Source organism: Oncorhynchus mykiss, chromosome 21, assembly GCF_013265735.2.
Source record: "Oncorhynchus mykiss isolate Arlee chromosome 21, USDA_OmykA_1.1, whole genome shotgun sequence".
NCBI classification, from domain to species: Eukaryota; Metazoa; Chordata; class Actinopteri; order Salmoniformes; family Salmonidae; genus Oncorhynchus; species Oncorhynchus mykiss.
Window position 1 is genome coordinate 59,192,610 of NC_048585.1, and position 25,043 is coordinate 59,217,652.

Consider the following 25,043-nt stretch of genomic DNA (forward strand, 5'->3'; position numbering starts at 1 on the left):
GAAAGAGAGAGATATAGAGAAAGAGAGAGAAAGAGAGAGAGAGAGTGAGAGTGAGAGAGAGAGTGATAGTGAGAGAAAGAGAGAGTGATAGAGAAAGAGAGAGAAAGAGAGAGAGAGAGTGATAGCGTGAGAGAAAGAGAGAGTGATAGAGAAAGAGAGAGAAAGAGAGAGAGAGTGATAGAGAAAGAGAGAGAAAGAGAGAGAGACGAGAAAGAGAGAGAGAGTGATAGAAAAGAGAATGATAGTGAGAGAAAGAGAGAGTGATAGAGAAAGAGAGAGTAATAGAGTGAGAGAAAGGGTGATATAGAGAAAGAGTGATAGAGAGAAAGAGAGTGATATAGAAAGAGCGAGAGAGAGAGAAAGAGTGAGAGAGAGTGCTAGAGTGAGAGAAAGAGAGAGAGAGTGAGAGAAAGAGAGAGTTATATAGTGAGAGAAAGAGAGAGTGATAGAGAAAGAGAGAGAGTGATAGAGTGAGAGAAAGAGAGAGTGATATAGAGAAAGAGGGAGAGAGAGTGCTAGAGAGTGATAGAGAGAGAATGCATGGTAGAGAGAGAGAGAGAAAGAGTGAGAGAGAGTGCTAGAGTGAGAGAAAGAGAGAGAGAGTGAGAGAAAGAGAGAGTGATATAGTGAGAGAAAGAGAGAGTGATAGAGAAAGAGAGAGAGAGATAGAGTGAGAGAAAGAGAGAGTGATATAGAGAAAGAGGGAGAGAGAGTGCTAGAGAGTGATAGAGAGAGAATGCATGGTAGAGAGAGAGAGAGAAAGAGTGAGAGAGAGTGCTAGAGTGAGAGAAAGAGAGAGAGAGTGAGAGAAAGAGAGAGTGATATAGTGAGAGAAAGAGAGAGTGATAGAGAAAGAGAGAGAGAGATAGAGTGAGAGAAAGAGAGAGTGATATAGAGAAAGAGTGAGAGAGAGTGCTAGAGTGCTAGAGAGAGAATGCATGGTAGAAAGAGTGAGAGAGAGTGCTAGAGTGAGAGAAAGAGAGAGTGATAGAGAGAGAGAAAGAGAGAGAGAAGAGAAAGAGAGAGAGAGTGGTAGAAAAAGAGAGTGATAGAGAAAGAGAGAGAGAGAGTGATAGAGTGAGAGAAAGAGAGAGTGATAGAGAAAGAGCGAGAGAGAGAGAAAGAGTGAGAGAGCGTGCTAGAGTGAGAGAAAGAGAGAGAGAGTGAGAGAAAGAGAGAGTGATAGAGAAAGAGAGAGAGAGAGTGATAGAGTGAGAGAAAGAGAGAGTGATAGAGTGAGAGAAAGAGAGAGTGATAGAGAAAGAGAGAGAGAGAGAGAAAGAGTGAGAGAGCGTGCTAGAGTGAGAGAAAGAGAGAGAGAGTGATAGAGAAAGAGAGAGAGAGAGTGATAGAGTGAGAGAAAGAGAGAGTGATAGAGAAAGAGTGAGAGAGAGTGCTAGAGAGTGATAGAGAGAGAATGCATGGTAGAGAGAGAGAAAGAGTGAGAGAGAGTGCTAGAGTGAGAGAAAGAGAGAGTGCTAGAGTGAGAGAAAGAGAGAATGATAGAGAAAGAGAGAGAGAGTGATAGAGTGAGAGAAAGAGAGAGTGATATAGAGAGAATGCATGGTAGACAAGGGCTGCCACTTCCACATCAAATGTGTCGTCATAGCAGTAGAACAGAACCCCCTGTGTCACCATGACCTGTTGCTCGGCAGGACGAACGATGTCAAAACGGAAGTTGAGCAAAGACACCGATGAGGAGAACAAGGAGGAGGAAGGAGGACACCAGCCACCAACAAAACGCCGGTAAACGTGTCGGTATAGCGCCGTCGGGGTCAGAGCAAGTGGTGGGGTGAGTCACCGTTTCACATCAAAATTAGAGGAAATGAAGTGTGCCCTTCACTAACGGCAAAGGAGATCATTGGAGCCTGCACCGGAGAACTATAAAATTGAGAGGATGGCTTTCCGGTGTTCGGGTAGAGTTAGACATTCAGAAAACAAGAAGGGTGATGATTATGGTGGTTTTATTGTATTGTTTATACACTGTAAGAAAGATGTGCAGGGAGGAGGAGAGTAATCGGGTAGAGGAGTCATATAATACATTTAAGATCCCTTTTAACATCCATAGGTACTGTTCAAACCAGAAACAGACATTACGGGGCAGTTTCCCCCAGTCACAGATTAAACCTAATCTTGGACTAAAGAAACAGACATTACGGGGCAGTTTCCCCCAGTCACAGATTAAACCTAATCTTGGACTAAAGAAACAGACATTACGGGGCAGTTTCCCCCAGTCACAGATTAAACCTAATCTTGGACTAAAGAAACAGACATTACGGGGCAGTTTCCCCCAGTCACAGATTAAACCTAATCTTGGACTAAACAGGATTTTCAATGGAGATTCTCTGAGAAACACGAAGTACTCGGTACTACCCAAAAAAAACGTGATGGTTCGCCTCTACTGAAAATATTTGATGTGTGACACAGTCAAATTGGTCCGGCTGGGTACCCAGAAACCATTTCCTGCTGGTCAGGTCAAGCACCGAACCACACTTCAAACTGCCCAACATCGTCCAGTTTCTAAAGAAGCATAAGACAGAACAGAATAGAATACCTAAAACAAAGAATTGCTGACGTCACTGTATATCTAACCCAGCACATGGCATCCTGGTGAGCCGTCCTGATATTATCAGGGGATCCCCCCCCCCCCCCCATTGTATTGAAATGCTAACAGATAACGTCGGCCTCTGGACTGACCTTTGATTCATATAGCGGTATAGAAGCACTTACAGGGGGAATAGCTGAAGCAGGGTTTGAACCAGCAACCTTGTGGTTAACCGGGCGAGTGTGTCAACACCTATATGAGGCTGTGAGACATGGTAAACTCCATAAAACTGTCCCTCATACAGGGAGTCTACATGAGGCTGTGAGACATGGTAAACTCCATAAAACTGTCCCTCATACAGGGAGTCTACATGAGGCTGTGAGACATGGTAAACTCCATAAAACTGTCCCTCATACAGGGAGTCTACATGAGGCTGTGAGACATGGTAAACTCCATAAAACTGTCCCTCATACAGGGAGTCTACATGAGGCTGTGAGACATGGTAAACTCCATAAAACTGTCCCTCATACAGGGAGTCTACATGAGGCTGTGAGACATGTTAAAACCCATAAAACTGTCCCTCATACAGGGAGTCTACATGAGGCTGTGAGACATGGTAAACTCCATAAAACTGTCCCTCATACAGGGAGTCTACATGAGGCTGTGAGACATGGTAAACTCCATAAAACTGTCCCTCATACAGGGAGTCTACATGAGGCTGTGAGACATGGTAAACTCCATAAAACTGTCCCTCATAAAGGGAGTCTACATGAGGCTGTGAGACATGATAAACCCATAAAACTGTCCCTCATACAGGGAGTCTACATGAGGCTGTGAGACATGGTAAACTCCATAAAACTGTCCCTCATACAGGGAGTCTACATGAGGCTGTGAGACATGTTAAAACCCATAAAACTGTCCCTCATACAGGGAGTCTACATGAGGCTGTGAGACATGGTAAACTCCATAAAACTGTCCCTCATACAGGGAGTCTACATGAGGCTGTGAGACATGGTAAACCCATAAAACTGTCCCTCATACAGGGAGTCTACATGAGGCTGTGAGACATGATAAACCCATAAAACTGTCCCTCATACAGGGAGTCTACATGAGGCTGTGAGACATGTTAAAACCCATAAAACTGTCCCTCATACAGGGAGTCTACATGAGGCTGTGAGACATGATAAACCCATAAAACTGTCCCTCATACAGGGAGTCTACATGAGGCTGTGAGACATGGTAAACCCATAAAACTGTCCCTCATACAGGGAGTCTACATGAGGCTGTGAGACATGGTAAACTCCATAAAACTGTCCCTCATACAGGGAGTCTACATGAGGCTGTGAGACATGGTAAACTCCATAAAACTGTCCCTCATACAGGGAGTCTACATGAGGCTGTGAGACATGTTAAAACCCATAAAACTGTCCCTCATACAGGGAGTCTACATGAGGCTGTGAGACATGTTAAAACCCATAAAACTGTCCCTCATACAGGGAGTCTACATGAGGCTGTGAGACATGGTAAACTCCATAAAACTGTCCCTCATACAGGGAGTCTACATGAGGCTGTGAGACATGTTAAAACCCATAAAACTGTCCCTCATACAGGGAGTCTACATGAGGCTGTGAGACATGGTAAACTCCATAAAACTGTCCCTCATACAGGGAGTCTACATGAGGCTGTGAGACATGGTAAACTCCATAAAACTGTCCCTCATACAGGGAGTCTACATGAGGCTGTGAGACATGTTAAAACCCATAAAACTGTCCCTCATACAGGGAGTCTACATGAGGCTGTGAGACATGTTAAAACCCATAAAACTGTCCCTCATACAGGGAGTCTACATGAGGCTGTGAGACATGGTAAACTCCATAAAACTGTCCCTCATACAGGGAGTCTACATGAGGCTGTGAGACATGTTAAAACCCATAAAACTGTCCCTCATACAGGGAGTCTACATGAGGCTGTGAGACATGTTAAAACCCATAAAACTGTCCCTCATACAGGGAGTCTACATGAGGCTGTGAGACATGATAAACCCATAAAACTGTCCCTCATACAGGGAGTCTACATGAGGCTGTGAGACATGGTAAACCCATAAAACTGTCCCTCATACAGGGAGTCTACATGAGGCTGTGAGACATGGTAAACTCCATAAAACTGTCCCTCATACAGGGAGTCTACATGAGGCTGTGAGACATGTTAAAACCCATAAAACTGTCCCTCATACAGGGAGTCTACATGAGGCTGTGAGACATGGTAAACTCCATAAAACTGTCCCTCATACAGGGAGTCTACATGAGGCTGTGAGACATGGTAAACTCCATAAAACTGTCCCTCATACAGGGAGTCTACATGAGGCTGTGAGACATGTTAAAACCCATAAAACTGTCCCTCATACAGGGAGTCTACATGAGGCTGTGAGACATGGTAAACTCCATAAAACTGTCCCTCATACAGGGAGTCTACATGAGGCTGTGAGACATGTTAAACTCCATAAAACTGTCCCTCATACAGGGAGTCTACATGAGGCTGTGAGACATGTTAAACTCCATAAAACTGTCCCTCATACAGGGAGTCTACATGAGGCTGTGAGACATGGTAAACCCATAAAACTGTTCCTCTGGTTCAACAACTGTGTTATAATGAAGGGACTGATCTTTAGCGGAAGATGAAAGATGGATGAGGAGGAAGAGGGAGGAAGAGGGGAAGGAAGAGGGATGAATGTGTACTGTGTTCCAGAGTGTCTTTTAGCTCAAATTCCTGCTAACGTGTCAGCCAGAACCTGCCAGTGGCTGCCTGTCTCCCAGTATTCAATATATTAAAGGAGGATGAGGAACAGTGGGATGAATGGAGGGAAGAACTCTGGGAGGACAGACAGACGCATGGAAAGCTGTCTCATTGTGGATGGGTCTCATTGTGGGTGCTGTCTCCTTGTGAATGGGTTTCCATGTGGGTGCTGTCTCCATGTGGGTGCTGTCTCCTTGTGGGTGCTGTCTCCTTGTGGATGGGTCTCCATGTGGGTGCTGTCTCATTGTGGATGGGTCTCCATGTGGGTGCTGTCTCCTTGTGGATGCTGTCTCCATGTGGGTGCTGTCTCATTGTGGGTGCTGTCTCATTGTGGGTGCTGTCTCCTTGTGGATGAGTCTCCATGTGGGAGCTGTCTCATTGTGGGTGCTGTCTCATTGTGGGTGGGTCTCCATGTGGGTGCTGTCTCATTGTGGGTGCTGTCTCCTTGTGGATGGGTCTCCATGTGGGTGCTGTCTCATTGTGGGTACCGTCTCCTTGTGGATACCGTCTCCTTGTACTGTAGATGCTGACTCCGTGTCGATTCTGGTCTATCTGTGGATGCTGTCTCCCTGTGGATGCTGTCTCCCTGTGGATGCTGTCTCCTTGTGGATGGGTCTCCATGTGAATGCTGTCTCCTTGTGGATACCGTCTCCTTGTACTGTAGATGCTGACTCCGTGTCGATTCTGGTCTATCTGTGGATGCTGTCTCCCTGTGGATGCTGACTCCTTGTGGATGGGTCTCCATGTGAATGCTGTCTCCTTGTGGATACCGTCTCCTTGTACTGTAGATGCTGACTCCGTGTCGATTCTGGTCTATCTGTGGATGCTGTCTCCCTGTGGATGCTGTCTCCTTGTGGATGGGTCTCCATGTGAATGCTGTCTCCTTGTGGATACCGTCTCCTTGTACTGTAGATGCTGACTCCGTGTCGATTCTGGTCTATCTGTGGATGCTGTCTCCCTGTGGATGCTGACTCCTTGTGGATGGGTCTCCATGTGAATGCTGTCTCCTTGTGGATACCGTCTCCTTGTACTGTAGATGCTGACTCCGTGTCGATTCTGGTCTATCTGTGGATGCTGTCTCCCTGTGGATGCTGTCTCCTTGTGGATGGGTCTCCATGTGAATGCTGTCTCCTTGTGGATACCGTCTCCTTGTACTGCAGATGCTGACTCCTTGTGGATACCGTCTCCTTGTACTGTAGATGCTGACTCCGTGTCGATTCTGGTCTATCTGTGGATGCTGTCTCCCTGTGGATGCTGGCATATCTGCCTGTCAGGGAGTCATTGCGTGCCACGCTCACAGCTCGGCCGAGTGTAACTGAGGCAATGTACCCCATGAAATATTCACCTAAGTTGTCTTTCCTAAAAATATAAAAAGGGGGGGACGGGAAAAACCGGTGGTGCGATGGAGAGTTATCCAAATGCACCGTGTCAGGTCTACTTAGGCTTTCATCCAAGAGGGGCGAAGAGGGGAGCGGCAGGGGGTCCATTAAATGTTCATACATGTTCATACATTGTAAGCCCACGCCATGGGGTTTAACTCCAACATTTTAAGCACCCCCCCCCCCCCCCCCATGGCATTGAACTCCACCCTTTTAAGCCCCCCCCCCCCCCCCCCCCCCCCCACTTGGTGTTTAACTCCACCCTTTTAAGCCCCCCCCCAATGGCATTTAACTTCACCCTTTTAAGCCCCCCCCCCCCCACTTGGCGTTTAACTCCACCCTTTTAAGCCCCCCCCCAATGGCATTTAACTCCACCCTGTTAAGACCCCCCCTCCCCACCCCACATGGTGTTTAACTCCACCCTTTTAAGCCCCCCCCATGGCGTTTAACTCCAACCTTTTAAGCCCTCCCCCCATGGTGTTTAACTCCACCCTTTTAAGCCTCCCCATGGTGTTTGACTCCACCCTTTTAAGCCCCCCCATGGTGTTTAACTCCACCCTTTTAAGCCCCCCCCCCCCATGGCGTTTAACTCCACCCTTTTAAGCCCTCCCCCCATGGTGTTTAACTCCACCCTTTTAAGCCCCCCCATGGTGTTTAACTCCACCCTTTTAAGCCCCCCCCATGGTGTTTGACTCCACCCTTTTAAGCCCCCCCCATGGTGTTTAACTCCACTCTACAAGGTGTCGATAGCTTTCCACAGGGATGCTGGCCCATGTTGAATCCAATGCTTTCCACAGAAGTGTCCCAGTTGGCTGGATGTCCTTTTGAGTCATGGACTCAAACACTCAGGAAACTGTTTAATGTGGAAAAAACCCAGCAGCGTTGCAGTTCTTGACGCACTTAAACCGGCGCGCCTTGGCACCTACTGCCAAACCCCGTTCAAAAGGCACTTAAATATTTTGTCTTGCCCGTTCACCCTCTGAATGGCACACGTACACAATCCATGTCTCAATTGTCTCCAGGCTTAACAGTCATTCTTTTAACTGTCTCCTCTCCTTCATTTACACGGACTGAAGTGACGTCAATAAGGGATCGTAGCTTTCGCCTGGATCCACCTGGTCAAGTCTGTCATGGAAAGAGCAGGTGTTCCTAATATTTTGTACAGTCATTGCAAATATCAACAAAGTTACAGTAGGTGCATGCTATGCATGGTGTACACTCCTCGCACCCCAAGTATAATAAATCATTTCCATTCTGTCATTGGGGAGATTCTCCTCATTTATTAACAAACCAGTCCTCTAGAGTGTTATCTATAGCTGGTAGCCAGTTAAAAGCCAGTCTTTATGCTCAGCATATAACAATTAGTTACTCTGAAAATCAGATTTTTATTTTTAACCTGATGAATGTGTGAGTGGTAAGAGGTGTGTACTAACGATATCAACGTGTGTGCTGCTCTTTGTAGTTTGTTCGAGTTGCGACGTAACCTGACTTGAGGTAGCCTGAGTCCCTAAAGTCATGAATTGGCTCCCATTCGCATAAGACTACACATTGCAGAAAGACTAGAGAGGCCATAGGAGAGAGGCAAAACAGTTAGAACTAAGAAACACTACACTTTCTCTGCTCCAAACCATCACAAATTTGGAAGTTTCAAATGAACTTCACTGCCTTTTGAGAGAAAAATGAATCTCCCGAATCCAAAAATATCAGCAACTTCACACAATGTTGTGTCAAGTGCTCAGTTTACACAAATACTTTGTCTCTACTTGTGCTGATAGGCAAAGGAGGCCAGATATGTATGCATAATTCAGCCTCCAAAGACAAAGAATGGGAGAGATCCAGGGCAAGAGATAACTTGCATGGAACAAGCGGTGGGTTTGTGGGGGGGGGGGGGGGGGGGGGGGGGGGGGGGGGGGTGTACAGACATTAAAGTGCCATGATTTCCTATCTTCTCATGATGCAACCGAGCCCGGCCCAACTCATAGTGAAGGCTGGTACAGCTGCCGCCCACTCCCCTCAGCCCCCTAATGCCACGCTGTACTGCTTTTGATAAGAGGAACTGGGCCAGCTTATAGTCAAAACAAAAAACAAAAAGGGGGGTGGTGGGGGTGGGGGGGGGGGGAATAGTCATTATGAATGTTTTCTTTTTAAACAGCGAATCGCTGTGGCTGTTGTCGTGGCAGCCGTCGCCGAGTGAGAACTACTTATGTAGGGCGACGTGGCCTGGAGTATTGTGGGAAGGAGCCATTAGCTGCCGTGGCGCTAGCTGCTCGAGCACAACACAATTAGAGAACAGAAACAGGCCCACAGTCCCTTAGTATCTGTGTGCGCAAAAGGTCACTTCAGTCAACATTATTATAATCCCCTGTTTTCCTATCAGGATTGTTGATTCACATGCCTGGGAAGAAGAACTGAAGGAAAGGAGGCAGAACAGAGAGGCAGTGACAGGAGCGCCGAGGCGGTGGGTCGGTGTGGTAAATATTACATTATCAAACAGTATAAATATATCTGGATGTGATGGGAGTGACTCATCACATTCTCTCGACTCCAGTTTGGAAACACTAAAAAAATAAAAAAATGTTTTTTTTTTTTTTTAAATCAAAAGATCACAGGGGGGGGGGGCATTGATAAAGAAACATCCCTTTCGAAGGTCCTGTATATAAAACGTTAAGTTGTACTGTATTGTGGTTATATAAACACCGCAATAGAACTTCAATAGAAGATAAGATTTTTGCCGAACATCCGTTTGTGTTAAGATAATTACTATATTTGCGTCGTTTCCACGCCACAGCACCAGCTTCCTCTGCTTCGTAAGATAGACGTATCCATTCAAATCAGCAACAACAACAAAAAAACAAAATAAAAGCCAAGATTAATCAAAAACAAATAAAGAGTCATGTTTTCAAAGGTGTCATGAAGAAGAAGACGACGACACCCAATAAACCAGCTTGGGGCACGGGGGACAATCTAATCTTGACGGAATAGATTAATTATAATTTTTTAAGTTATTTGGAAATGACCAGCTCCTTATCAATCCAGGAGGTATTTGTGCAGACTCTCTCAGTGGCTTTAGTGAAGGGACTCAATCACAACGAGACGCGATAGGCCTCGGGTCTCCTCCTCTCGCGTTCATCTTTTATCGGTACGGAGGAAATGAAAAAGGATGTTATCTTGAGCGGCGTACGCTGCACAGCGTCTTGGCTTCGGGAGACGGGCCTCGTCTGCACGAGCCAATGGGGGAACTCGCTCGTCACATAAAAACAAGGGCTTGAGATATGCTATGCTAGGAACTTGAAGAATGGGTTTGTCAAGACTGTGTGATGCTATGGTAACTGTTGGTGTGGACGGGTTAGGTGCTGCGAGTTGGTGTGTGTCGGGGAGACCCAGCATAAGCCACTGTGTTAAAGTGAAGCTTTAGCCTCTCCAACCACAAGTGGGCCGGAACTAACAAACGACCTGGAACAGCAAGATGACGAAGTAGAGAGGTCAGAGTGTAACAGGGTATTGATGTATCATGATGATGGAGAGGGTAGAGAGGTCAGAGTGTAACAGGGTATTGGTGTACCATGATGATGGAGAGGGTAGAGAGGTCAGAGTGTAACAGGGTATTGGTGTACCATGATGATGGAGAGGGTAGACAGGTCAGAGTGTAACGGGGTATTGATGTACCATGATGATGGAGAGGGTAGAGAGGTCAGAGTGTAACAGGGTATTGGTGTACCATGATGATGGAGAGGGTAGACAGGTCAGAGTGTAACAGGGTATTGATGTACCATGATGATGGAGAGGGTAGACAGGTCAGAGTGTAACAGGGTATTGGTGTACCATGATGATGGAGAGGGTAGAGAGGTCAGAGTGTAACAGGGTATTGATGTACCATGATAATGGAGAGGGTAGACAGGTCAGAGTGTAACAGGGTATTGATGTACCATGATGATGGAGAGGGTAGAGAGGTCAGAGTGTAACAGGGTATTGATGTACCATGATGATGGAGAGGGTAGACAGGTCAGAGTGTAACAGGGTATTGATGTATCATGATGATGGAGAGGGTAGACAGGTCAGAGTGTAACAGGGTATTGGTGTACCATGATGATGGAGAGGGTAGACAGGTCAGAGTGTAACAGGGTATTGATGTACCATGATGATGGAGAGGGTAGAGAGGTCAGAGTGTAACAGGGTATTGGTGTACCATGATGATGGAGAGGGTAGACAGGTCAGAGTGTAACAGGGTATTGGTGTACCATGATGATGGAGAGGGTAGAGAGGTCAGAGTGTAACAGGGTATTGATGTACCATGATGATGGAGAGGGTAGAGAGGTCAGAGTGTAACAGGGTATTGATGTACCATGATGATGGAGAGGGTAGAGAGGTCAGAGTGTAACAGGGTATTGATGTACCATGATGATGGAGAGGGTAGAGAGGTCAGAGTGTAACAGGGTATTGATGTACCATGATGATGGAGAGGGTAGAGAGGTCAGATATGTAACAGGGTATTGATGTACCATGATGATGGAGAGGGTAGAGAGGTCAGAGTGTAACAGGGTATTGATGTACCATGATGATGGAGAGGGTAGAGAGGTCAGAGTGTAACAGGGTATTGGTGTACCATGATGATGGAGAGGGTAGACAGGTCAGAGTGTAACAGGGTATTGATGTACCATGATGATGGAGAGGGTAGACAGGTCAGAGTGTAACAGGGTATTGATGTACCATGATGATGGAGAGGGTAGAGAGGTCAGATATGTAACAGGGTATTGATGTACCATGATGATGGAGAGGGTAGAGAGGTCAGAGTGTAACAGGGTATTGATGTACCATGATGATGGAGAGGGTAGAGAGGTCAGAGTGTAACAGGGTATTGGTGTACCATGATGATGGAGAGGGTAGACAGGTCAGAGTGTAACAGGGTATTGATGTACCATGATGATGGAGAGGGTAGACAGGTCAGAGTGTAACAGGGTATTGATGTACCATGATGATGGAGAGGGTAGAGAGGTCAGATATGTAACAGGGTATTGATGGACCATGATGATGGAGAGGGTAGAGGTCAGAGTGTAACAGGGTATTGATGTACCATGATGATGGAGAGGGTAGAGAGGTCAGAGTGTAACAGGGTATTGATGTACCATGATGATGGAGAGGGTAGAGAGGTCAGATATGTAACAGGGTATTGATGGACCATGATGATGGAGAGGGTAGAGAGGTCAGAGTGTAACAGGGTATTGATGGACCATGATGATGGAGAGGGTAGAGAGGTCAGAGTGTAACAGGGTATTGATGTACCATGATGATGGAGAGGGTAGAGAGGTCAGAGTGTTGATGTATCATGATGGTGGAGAGGGTAGAGGTCAGAGTGTAACAGGGTATTGATGTACCATGATGATGGAGAGGGTAGAGAGGTCAGAGTGTAACAGGGTATTGATGTACCATGATGATGGAGAGGGTAGACAGGTCAGAGTGTAACAGGGTATTGATGTACCATGATGGTGGAGAGGGTAGAGGTCAGAGTGTAACAGGGTATTGATGTACCATGATGATGGAGAGGGTAGAGAGGTCAGTGTAACAGGGTATTGATGTACCATGATGATGGAGAGGGTAGAGAGGTCAGATATGTAACAGGGTATTGATGGACCATGATGATGGAGAGGGTAGAGGTCAACTGGGGCGGCAGGTAGCCTAGTGGTTAAAGAATTGGACTAGTAACCGAGAGGTTGCAAGTTCGAATCCCCGAGCTGACAAGGTACTAATCTGTCGTTCTGCCCCTGAACAGGCAGTTAACCCACTGTTCCTAGGACGTCATTGAAAATAAGAATTTGTTCTTAAGGTAAAATAAAAATGTTTAAAAAATGATAGAGAGGGTAGAGGTCAGAGTGTAACAGGGTATTGATGTGTCATGAGGGTAGAGGTCAGAGTGTAACAGGGTTTTGATGTATCATGATGATGGAGAGGGTAGAGGTCAGAGTGTGTCAGTGAGATGAGAGAGAGAGAAAGTGGTTGAGCCTACTGTTACACTGTCACCCGTCCTCAGACTGGTCCAGAGTGTCTCCTCAAACCTGGAGAGATCAACCCGGTGGGCCCCTCCTAGCAAAGCCTGGGGACAAAGACAAAGACACTGATGAGGACAGGGCAAGAAACACACACACACACACACACACACACACACACACACACACACACTAAATGACACTCAAGAAAAGTCTATAAACAAAAAGAGACAAAATACACTCTCTCACACACACACACATACCAAAATACACTCTCTCACACACACACACATACCAAAATACACTCTCTCACACACACACACATACCAAAATACACTCTCTCACACACACACACATACCAAAATACACTCTCTCACACACACACACATACCAAAATACACTCTCTCACACACACACACATACCAAAATACACTCTCTCACACACACACACATACCAAAATACACTCTCTCACACACACACACATACCAAAATACACTCTCTCACACACACACATACCAAAATACACTCTCTCACACACACACATACCAAAATACACTCTCTCACACACACACATACCAAAATACACTCTCTCACACACACACATACCAAAATACACTCTCTCACACACAAACATACCAAAATACACTCTCTCACACACACACATACCAAAATACACTCTCTCACACACACACATACCAAAATACACTCTCTCACACACACACATACCAAAATACACTCTCTCACACACACACATACCAAAATACACTCTCTCACACACACACATACCAAAATACACTCTCTCACACACACACATACCAAAATACACTCTCTCACACACACACATACCAAAATACACTCTCTCACACACAAACATACCAAAATACACTCTCACACACACACACACATACCAAAATACACTCTCTCACACACACACATACCAAAATACACTCTCTCACACACACACATACCAAAATACACTCTCTCACACACACACATACCAAAATACACTCTCTCACACACACACATACCAAAATACACTCTCTCACACACACACATACCAAAATACACTCTCTCACACACAAACATACCAAAATACACTCTCTCACACACACACATACCAAAATACACTCTCTCACACACACACATACAAAAATACACTCTCTCACACACACACATACCAAAATACACTCTCTCACACACACACATACCAAAATACACTCTCTCACACACACACATACCAAAATACACTCTCTCACACACACACATACCAAAATACACTCTCTCACACACACACATACCAAAATACACTCTCTCACACACACACATACCAAAATACACTCTCTCACACACAAACATACCAAAATACACTCTCTCACACACAAACATACCAAAATACACTGTCTCACACACACACATACCTGCTAGCCCTGCAAGTACAGTAGTATAAGGTAAATGCATTAATAACTGATAATAAAGTGCACACTATCCATCTCAGGAGTCACTCTCCCAAACATACCCACCACCATAGAGTCACTCTCCCAAACATACCCACCACCCAGCACCATAGTCACTCTCCCAAACATAACCACCGCCCAGCACCATAGTCACTCTCCCAAACATAACCACCACCCACCACCATAGTCACTCTCCCAAACATAACCACGGCCCAGCACCATAGTCACTCTCCCAAACATAACCACCACCCAGCACCATAGTCACTCTCCCAAACATAACCACCACCCAGCACCATAGTCACTCTCCCAAACATAACCACCACCCAGCACCATAGTCACTCTCCCAAACATAACCACCACCCAGCACCGTAGTCACTCTCCCAAACATAACCACCACCCAGCACCATAGTCACTCTCCCAAACATAACCACCACCCAGCACCATAGTCACTCTCCCAAACATAACCACCACCCAGCACCGTAGTCACTCTCCCAAACATAACCACCACCCAGCACCATAGTCACTCTCCCAAACATAACCACCACCCAGCACCATAGTCACTCTCCCAAACATAACCACCACCCAGCACCATAGACACTCTCCCAAACATAACCACCACCCAGCACCATAGTCACTCTCCCAAACATAACCACGGCCCAGCACCATAGACACTCTCCCAAACATACCCACCACTATAGAGTCACTCTCCCAAACATACCCACCACTATAGAGTCACTCTCCCAAACATACACACCGCCCAGCACCATAGTCACTCTCCCAAACATAACCACCACCCAGCACCATAGAGCCACTCTCCCAAACATAACCACCACCCAGCACCATAGAGTCACTCTCCCAAACATACCCACCACCCAGCACCATAGAGTCACTCTCCCAAACATACCCACCACCCAGCACCATAGAGTCACTCTCCCAAACATACCCACCACCCACCACTATAGAGTCACTCTCCCACCACCATATCTGCTTATTTATTCCAGTCACTCTCTCACTAAATCAGCCTTATTACAGCCACACTGCTGAAGTGTACTGCTTGGGTGATTCTACAGAAGTGGTATAAATGACTGTCATACCACCAAAAAAAACAACATAAAAAAACTGTCAAGTCTCCAAACTTGGGACATTTATTTACATCATGATATGTTGTAATTCAGTCCAAGACAAGAACAAACATATTGTTAAATTAATATAGTACAAAGTCACTGTTTATTCACTTATTACTAACTGAGAGGTGACTGTCCCAAACCCGGACTCCTAAACATTACTGTACGTTTGAAAACAAAAGCAATTAATGATCAAACAATGTTTAAATATTATTTCAGCGAAACATCTTGAGTTGTTCAATTATTACATAGTTCTACACTGAGTACACCAAACATTAGGAACACCTTCCGCATATTGAGTTGGATTTAACAAGTGACATCAATGAGAGATCATAGCTTTCGCCTGGATTCACCTGGTCAGTCTATGTCAGGTGTTCTTAATGTTTTGTACACTCAGTGGATTCTTTCATTAAAATCCAACATAAATCAAAAAATGGTCCAAACCGAAACGGTCACAACTGAAACCATAGAGATATATATAGAGAGGTCTTATCTTTGTATCAGTGCCATTATGGAGCCTGTGACAGCACGGGCAGCTCCATTGGGACTATCTCCAGTTTAAAATTGCAAGTGCCATGCGTTACCAACTGAGTGACAGAGGGCCACCATGTGGGTAGTGGACAAGTGCACACTTCAGGAAAAAGTGTAGAGTACTGAGATGCATAGCCAGCAGGGGGATCCAACCCTCCAAGAGCCCAAACAATGACATCTATCTGGCCAAAAGCATAGATGTCTATAATGATCTATACTGTACTATGATCAGCTTTAATAATGATAATCATTGGCTGATCACTCCCAAGCCATAGGAATCCCCGCCCTCCTAAAATGGTAGAAGCCATCAATGTAAAACTAATGATTTCCATGTAGTCCTGTAAATATCTCTATAATTTACACTTAACACCAAAACGCCTGTTATTTTTCCAAAATAAAGATAGATAAAGTGATAAACTCAGCAAAAAAAAAACTCTCTTTCAAAGATAATTCGTAAAAATCCAAATAACTTCACAGATCTCCATTGTAGAGGGTTTAAACACTGTTTCCCATGCTTGTTCAATGAACCATAAACAATTAATGAACATGCGCCTGTGGAACGGTCGTTAAGACACTAACAGTTTACAGACGGTAGGCAATTAAGGTCACAGTTATGACAATTTAGGACACTAAAGAGGCCTTTCTACTGACTCTGAAAAGCACCAAAAGAAAGATACCCAGGGTCCCTGCTCATCTGTGTGAACGTGCCTTAGGCATGCTGCAAGGAGGAATGAGTACTGCAGATGTGGCCAGGGCAATAAATGTCCGTACTGTGAGACGCCTAAGACAGCGCTACAGGGAGATAGGACAGACAGCTGATCGTCCTCGCAGTGGCAGACCACATGTAACAACACCTGCACAGGATCGGTACATCCGAACATCACACCTGCGGGACAGGATGCAATAACAACCATCTATGTTACACCAGGAACACACAATCCCTCCATCAGTCCTCAGACTGTCCGCAATAGGCTGAGAGAGGCTGAACTGAGGGCTTGTAGGCCTTGTAGAATAAAAATGAAGACATCAAAACTATGAAATAACACATATGAAATCATGTAGTGCCAAAAAAGTGTTAAACAAATCAAAATATATTTTATATTTGAGATTCTTCAAAATTGTCACTCTGTCTTGACAGCTTTGCACATGCTTGGGATTCTCTCAACCAGCTTCATGAGGTAGGTCACCTTGAATGCATTTCAATTAACAGGTGTGCCTTGTTAAAAGTACATTGGTGTAATTTCTTTCCTTAATGCGTTTGAACCAATTGGGTGTACACAGAAGATAACCCTAAAAGACCAAGTCCATAATATGGCAAGAACAGCTCAAACAAGCAAAGAGAAACAACAGTCCATCATTACTTATAAGACATCACAAACTTTCAAGAACTTTGAACGATTCTTCATGTGCAGTCGCAAAAACCATCAAGCGCTATGATGAAACGGGCTCCCATGAGGACCGCCACAGGAAAGGAAGACCCAGAGTCACCTCTACTGCAGAGGATAAGTTCATTAGAGTTACCTGGCTGTCATGAGGACTGCCACAGGAAAGGAAGACCCAGAGTCACCTCTACTGCAGAGGATAAGTTCATTAGAGTTACCTGGCTGTCATGAGGACCGCCACAGGAAAGGAAGACCCAGAGTCACCTCTACTGCAGAGGATAAGTTCATTAGAGTTACCTGGCTGTCATGAGGACCGCCACAGGAAAGGAAGACCCAGAGTCACCTCTACTGCAGAGGATAAGTTCATTAGAGTTACCTGGCTGTCATGAGGACTGCCACAGGAAAGGAAGACCCAGAGTCACCTCTACTGCAGAGGATAAGTTCATTAGAGTTACCTGGCTGTCATGAGGACCGCCACAGGAAAGGAAGACCCAGAGTCACCTCTACTGCAGAGGATAAGTTCATTAGAGTTACCTGGCTGTCATGAGGACCGCCACAGGAAAGGAAGACCCAGAGTCACCTCTACTGCAGAGGATAAGTTCATTAGAGTTACGTACATCAGAAATTGTGGCCCAAAATAAATGAGGTGAATAGTTATGCACGCTCAAGTTGTCTTATTTCTTGTTTGTTTCACCTGTACACACCTGTGAATAGCCATCAGTCACTGCCTGTGAACACCAACATGGCGCTGCTGTGCAGAGAGAGGGAGGGAGGGAGGGAGGGAGGGAGGGAGGGAGGGAGGGAGGGAGGGGGGGAGGGAGGGAGGGGAAGAGGGAGGGAGGGAGGGAGGGAGGGGAAGAGGGAGGGAAAGAGGGAGGGAAAGAGGGAGGGAAAGAGGGAGGGAAAGAGGGAAAGACGAAGGGAGGGAAGGAGGGAGGGAGGGAGGGAGGGAGGGAGGGAGGGAGGGAGGGAGGGAGGGAGGGAGGGAGGGAGGGAGGGAGGGAAAGAGGGAGGGAAAGAGGGAGGGAAAGAGGGAGGGAAAGAGGGAGGGAAAGAGGGAAAGACGAAGGGAGGGAAGGAGGGAGGGAGGGAGGGAGGGAGGGAGGGAGGGAGGGAGGGAGGGAGGGAGGGAGGGAGGGAGGGAGGGAAAGAGGGAGGGAAAGAGGGAAAGACGAAGGGAGGGAAGGGAGGGAAAGAGGGAGGGAGGGAGGGAAAGAGGGAGGGAAAGAGGGAGGGAAAGAGGGAAAGACGAAGGGAGGGAAGGAGGGAGGGAGGGAGGGAGGGAGGGAGGGAGGGAGGGAGGGAGGGAGGGAGGGAGGGAGGGAGGGAGGGAGGGAGACGGAGGTGGTGGGTCTCCCAGTTTAAGTCGTAAATGACACACTATTTTGACCAGAGGCTTAAGAACACTATGTAGGGCATAGTGTGCCACTTGGGAAGTAGACCCGTGTGTTTATTCATGTGAAATGGAGTCCCCGCTGGAAGCCATTTTGGCAGTGGTGCAGCGCAGCAGGCGTTGACCTTTAGATACTATGCACAATTAAGCTAAGCTAATAAACAGCGCTGCCGTGCTCGGACTGGACCGAGACAAAACAGTGGCGCTATCTATATGTGCGGCACCGCGGTCGACCTCACGAAGGACAGTGACTGACACCCAAGATGCTTTGTTCTGCAGATGGGTTAGGGGTTAGGGTTAGGGGTTAGGGGTTAGGGTTAGGGGTTAGGGGTTAGGGTTAGGGGTTAGGGTTAGGGGTTAGGGTTAGGGGTTAGGGGTTAGGGGTTAGGGGTTAGGGTTAGGGTTAGGGGTTAGGGGTTAGGGGTTAGGGGTTAGGGGTTAGGGTTAGGGTTAGGGTTAGGGTTAGGGGTTAGGGGTTAGGGGTTAGGGTTAGGGTTAGGGTTAGGGTTAGGGGTTAGGGGTTAGGGGTTAGGGGTTAGGGTTAGGGGTTAGGGGTTAGGGTTAGGGTTAGGGTTAGGGTTAGCAGATGTAGTCTTTAACGGGGCCACTGGGAAAATAGCCTCAGTGATTACTGGGAAATTAGTGGTGAATGTAAACGCTTGGTATAAGGCCCAAGTTTCACTTTTAAAGACCCCCCTTTTACATTTATTGGGCCGATATTTACTTTTAAAGACTACTTTTACATTTATTGGCCAGATATTTAGTCTTGCTTAAACAAATAAAACAATAGATGAAACAACCAAATGTATCCTAACACCCCAACTGTAGATTATCTTTTTTTTCGTATGCATTGTAGGGAGCATTGTATGATAGACGTTGAAATCCCAGAATTGGCGATAGCCAGGTTGTTACTTATTGTACTAGTCTTCAGATAAGACCTACCACCAATAAAGAGGAAACCATGAATGTATGTGGTAATTTGGTATTTAAGACCGATGGAGGCTAGATCAATAATATAGTGGGGTAAAGCCACCTTGTCATAGTTTGAGTGTGTATCTCTTGTGTTGACGTGAAACGGTTTGCATGGATTCCATTGTATATCTAATGACGGCCATGTTGCGGCCTTGGCTCGCCGTTCTGGACCACACCAAATGGATATCGGGGGGAACTTATTTCAGCTCTCAACCCCAATTCCCTGGGTGTAATTGTATTTCATGATCATTTAGAAATGTATCAAATTAGTAGTGGAATAAAACACGCATAGATATGTGGATTATTCCAAATTGTTCCCTTTGCTCTGGATCACATTTGAAACCAGGTCGAAATGAAAAAAAAAGGTGTACGTTTCCAACTGGGGCGGCAGGTAGACTAGTGGTTAGAGTGGAGGGGCGGCAGGTAGACTAGTGGTTAGAGTGGAGGGGCGGCAGGTAGACTAGTGGTTAGAGTGGAGGGGCGGCAGGTAGCCTAGTGGTTAGAGTGTAGGGGTGGCAGGTAGCCTAGTGGTTAGAGTGTGGGGGCGGCAGGTAGACTAGTGGTTAGAGTGTAGGGGCGGCAGGTAGCCTAGTGGTTAGAGTGGAGGGGCGGCAGATAGACTAGTGGTTAGAGTAGAGGGGCGGCAGGTAGCCTAGTGGTTAGAGTGGAGGGGCGGCAGGGTAGCCTAGTGGTTAGAGTGGAGGGGCGGCAGGTAGCCTAGTGGTTAGAGTGGAGGGGCGGCAGGTAGCCTAGTGGTTAGAGTGGAGGGGCGGCAGGTAGCCTAGTGGTTAGAGTGGAGGGGCGGCAGGTAGACTAGTGGTTAGAGTGGAGGGGCGGCAGGTAGCCTAGTGGTTAGAGTGGAGGGGCGGCAGGTAGACTAGTGGTTAGAGTGGAGGGGCGGCAGGTAGACTAGTGGTTAGAGTGGAGGGGCGGCAGGTAGCCTAGTGGTTAGAGTGGAGGGGCGGCAGGGTAGCCTAGTGGTTAGAGTGGAGGGGCGGCAGGTAGACTAGTGGTTAGAGTGTAGAGGAGGCAGGGTAGCCTAGTGGTTAGAGTGTAGAGGCGGCAGGGTAGCCTAGTGGTTAGAGCGTTGGACTAGTAACCGGAAGGTTGCAAGTTCAAATCCCCCAAGCTGACAAGGTACAAATCTGTCGTTCTGCCCCTGAACAGGCAGTTAACCCACTGTTCCTAGACCAGTTAACCCACTGTTCCTAGACCAGTTAACCCCACTGTTCCTAGACCAGTTAACCCACTGTTCCTAGACCAGTTAACCCACTGTTCCTAGACCAGTTAACCCACTGTTCCTAGACCAGTTAACCCACTGTTCCTAGACCAGTTAACCCACTGTTCCTAGACCAGTTAACCCACTGTTCCTAGACCAGTTAACCCACTGTTCCTAGGCCAGTTAACCCACTGTTCCTAGACCAGTTAACCCACTGTTCCTAGACCAGTTAACCCACTGTTCCTAGACCAGTTAACCCCACTGTTCCTAGACCAGTTAACCCCACTGTTCCTAGACCAGTTAACCCACTGTTCCTAGACCAGTTAACCCACTGTTCCTAGACCAGTTAACCCACTGTTCCTAGACCAGTTAACCCACTGTTCCTAGACCAGTTAACCCACTGTTCCTAGACCAGTTAACCCACTGTTCCTAGACCAGTTAACCCACTGTTCCTAGACCAGTTAACCCACTGTTCCTAGACCAGTTAACCCACTGTTCCTAGACCAGTTAACCCACTGTTCCTAGACCAGTTAACCCACTGTTCCTAGACCAGTTAACCCCACTGTTCCTAGACCAGTTAACCCACTGTTCCTAGACCAGTTAACCCACTGTTCCTAGACCAGTTAACCCACAGTTAACCCACTGTTCCAACCCACTGTTCCTAGACCACTGTTCCTAGACCAGTTAACCCACTGTTCCTAGACCAGTTAACCCACTGTTCCTAGACCAGTTAACCCAGTTAACTGACTTGCCTCTTTAAATAAAGGTAATAAAAAATAAAAGGAGAATGTGATGAAATAATAACGGATTTGAAGTGTTTATGTCAAACCCCATGAAATATGGCATTAATGAAAACAACAACAATATATATATATATAGGTTTATAGGAGAAACCATTAACATCATGCTTCTAAAACACATCCTCGTCAAACAGGTATTTCAGTCAGATGTTGTTACTGGTGTTTTGTATTGGCCCACGAAATCTACACTAGATGTAGTCAAATAAACGGGGGCTAAGCAAGCAGGAGGAGATATATTACCTTAGAGCTATATGGCAAAATGAATCCACACACCCACATACAATTGCAGACAAAACTATTCCCAGCTGTGTTTATCTACAATATTGGAACACATATACCTGGGTTGGGAGAATAACCTTTCCTGGTTATGCTTGTCAAAATATCACCTTCCACAGATAAAGTATGAGAAAGAATACGCAGTCAAATATGTATATAATATTACCATAAACCCAAACGCACACTAGTGGGAATATTAAAACAAACACACACCCGTGTTATTAATCTACCACAGGTACAGTATGAGTGTCAGAGGTCCTCCTTATCCCACAGCTTACCTCTCATACCGGAATCAGAGAGAATACCCTGCCAATGTCCCATCTCCAGTATTCAGAGAGAATACCCTGCCAATGTCCCATCTACAGTATTCGGAGAGAATACCCTGCCAATGTCCCATCTACAGTATTCAGAGATAATACCCTCTCAAGGTCCCATCTCCAGTATTCAGAGAACACCCTGCCAATGTCCCATCTCCAGAATTCAGAGAGAATACCCTCTCAATGTCCCATGTCCAGTATTCAGAGAGAATACCCTCCCAATGTCCCATCTCCAGTATTCAGAGAGAATACCCTGCCAATGTCCCATCTACAGTATTCAGAGAGAAGACCGTCTCAAAGTCCAATCAACAGTATTCAGAGAGAATACCCTGCCAATGTCCCATCTACAGTATTCAGAGATAATACCCTGCCAATGTCCCATCTACAGTATTCAGAGAGAATACCGTCCCAATGTCCCATCTCCAGTATTCAGAGAGAATACTCTGCCAATGTCCCATCTACAGTATTCAGAGAGAATACCGTCCCAATGTCCCATCTCCAGTATTCAGAGAGAATACCGTGCCAACGTCCCATCTACAGTATTCAGAGAGAATACCCTGCCAATGTCCCATCTCCAGTATTCAGAGAGAATACCCTGCCAATGTCCCATCTCCAGTATTGAGAGAATACCGTGCCAATGTCCCATCTACAGTATTCAGAGAGAATACCGTCTCAATGTCCCATCTACAGTATTCAGAGAGAATACCCTGCCAATGTCCCATCTACAGTATTCAGAGAATACCCTGTCAATGTCCCATCTCCAGGATTCAGAGAGAATACCCTGCCAATGTCCCATCTCCAGTATTCAGAGAGAATACCCTGCCAATGTCCCATATCCAGTATTCAGAGAGAATACCCTCTCAATGTCCAATCTACAGTATTCAGAGAGAATACCGTGCCAATGTCCCATCTACAGTATTCTGAGAGAATACCCTGCCAATGTCCCATCTCCAGTATTCAGAGATAATACCCTCTCAATGTCCCATCTCCAGTATTCAGAGAGAATACCCTGCCAATGTCCCATCTCCAGGATTCAGAGAGAATACCCTCTCAATGTCCCATCTCCAGTATTCAGAGAGAATACCCTGCCAATGTCCCATCTCCAGTATTCAGAGAGAATACCCTGTCAATGTCCCATCTCCAGGATTCAGAGAGAATACCCTCTCAATGTCCCATCTCCAGTATTCAGAGAGAATACCCTGCCAATGTCCCATCTACAGTATTCAGAGAGAATACCGTGCCAATGTCCCATCTACAGTATTCAGAGAGAATACCCTGCCAATGTCCCATCTACAGTATTCTGAGAGAATACCCTGCCAATGTCCCATCTCCAGTATTCAGAGAGAATACCCTCTCAATGTCCCATCTCCAGTATTCAGAGAGAATACCCTGCCAATGTCCCATCTACAGTATTCAGAGAGAATACCCTCTCAATGTCCCATCTCCAGTATTCAGAGAGAATACCCTGCCAATGTCCCATCTCCAGTATTCAGAGAGAATACCCTGTCAATGTCCCATCTCCAGGATTCAGAGAGAATACCCTCTCAATGTCCCATCTCCAGTATTCAGAGAGAATACCCTGCCAATGTCCCATCTACAGTATTCAGAGAGAATACCGTGCCAATGTCCCATCTACAGTATTCAGAGAGAATACCCTGCCAATGTCCCATCTACAGTATTCAGAGAGAATACCCTGCCAATGTCCCATCTCCAGTATTCAGAGAGAATACCCTCTCAATGTCCCATCTCCAGTATTCAGAGAGAATACCCTGCCAATGTCCCATCTACAGTATTCAGAGAGAATACCCTGGGGGGTGGGGGGGGGGGGGGGGGGGGTAACACCAAACAAAATAAAAGGGCTCATTGGGAGATTTCCCCGGCTGCCATTCTGATCATCTTACATGATACGGTGTGGCACAAGCCTAAGGGCCGTTTTGAAGATCCCTATTGACGTCACACTTGTGATTACATTCGATTCCATGGGACAGGAATACAGGGGTGTATTTATTAGTGCAAACCGTAGCAAAATCTTTCGCAGTGGAAAATGTTTTGCATCATAAAACCAGTTTCTATTTGACAAACTCAGGTAGGTTCCCTCCCAGTTTCATCACGTTTGTTTTCATTTAGTTCCTATTGAATACACCCCAGGGTTCCCCATGTTCACAACAGACGGCCACTTCGAATGGTTCCCCATGTTCAGAACAGATGCCCACTTCGAATGGTTCCCCATGTTCAGAACAGACGGCCACTTTTAATTATTACATTAATAGACTCAATATTACAGACAGGTGTGACATCAGATAAGGATGCATGAATTAACCCTGATAATAAACAGTGCGTCTTCTCTTAAGGTAAACCCACCCCCCCAAAAGCCTGGATCAATGCACAGTTCGCATTGGTTTATATTTGCTAGGTACCAAGGCTCGGGACACATTTCATAAAGGCCAAAGGGTCGTCTTATCGTGGCGGTAAATGCCAATGTAATTATTAGTGTGTGGAAACGGTGGGAAAGGAAACACGTCCTGCGGCAGTACACTATATTTAATTAATAAATGTCACCTTGTAGAGGAGAGATGGGAAAGCAAGTGAGAATGCAGAGGGGACTCTTGGACTCCAGCTGGGAGAAGGAACCAGGAGAACACAAGGTCAGGGGGGGAGAAGGAACCAGCAGAACACAAGGCCAGGGGGGGAGAAGGAACCAGGAGAGAAGACAAGGCCAGGGGGGAGAAGGAACCAGGAGAGAAGACAAGGCCAGGAGAGAAGACAAGGCCAGGGGGGGAGAAGGAAGCAGGAGAACACAAGGCCAGGGGGGGGAGAAGGAACCAGGAGAGAAGACAAGGCCAGGGGGGAGAAGTAACCAGGAGAGAAGACAAGGC

At 46.3% G+C, this 25,043-nt stretch overlaps 1 protein-coding gene across 1 annotated transcript in view; it reads right to left on the minus strand.

Annotated features, from left to right (window-relative positions):
• LOC110500776 (glucosidase 2 subunit beta) overlaps positions 1 to 25,043 on the minus strand; it is a 319,402-nt gene that overhangs the window by 231,349 nt on the left and 63,010 nt on the right. The window contains exon 9 of the mRNA XM_036958295.1: positions 12,719 to 12,805. Within this exon, the coding sequence (XP_036814190.1) occupies positions 12,719 to 12,805 (87 nt within the window). The remainder of the gene's footprint in view (positions 1 to 12,718; positions 12,806 to 25,043) is intronic.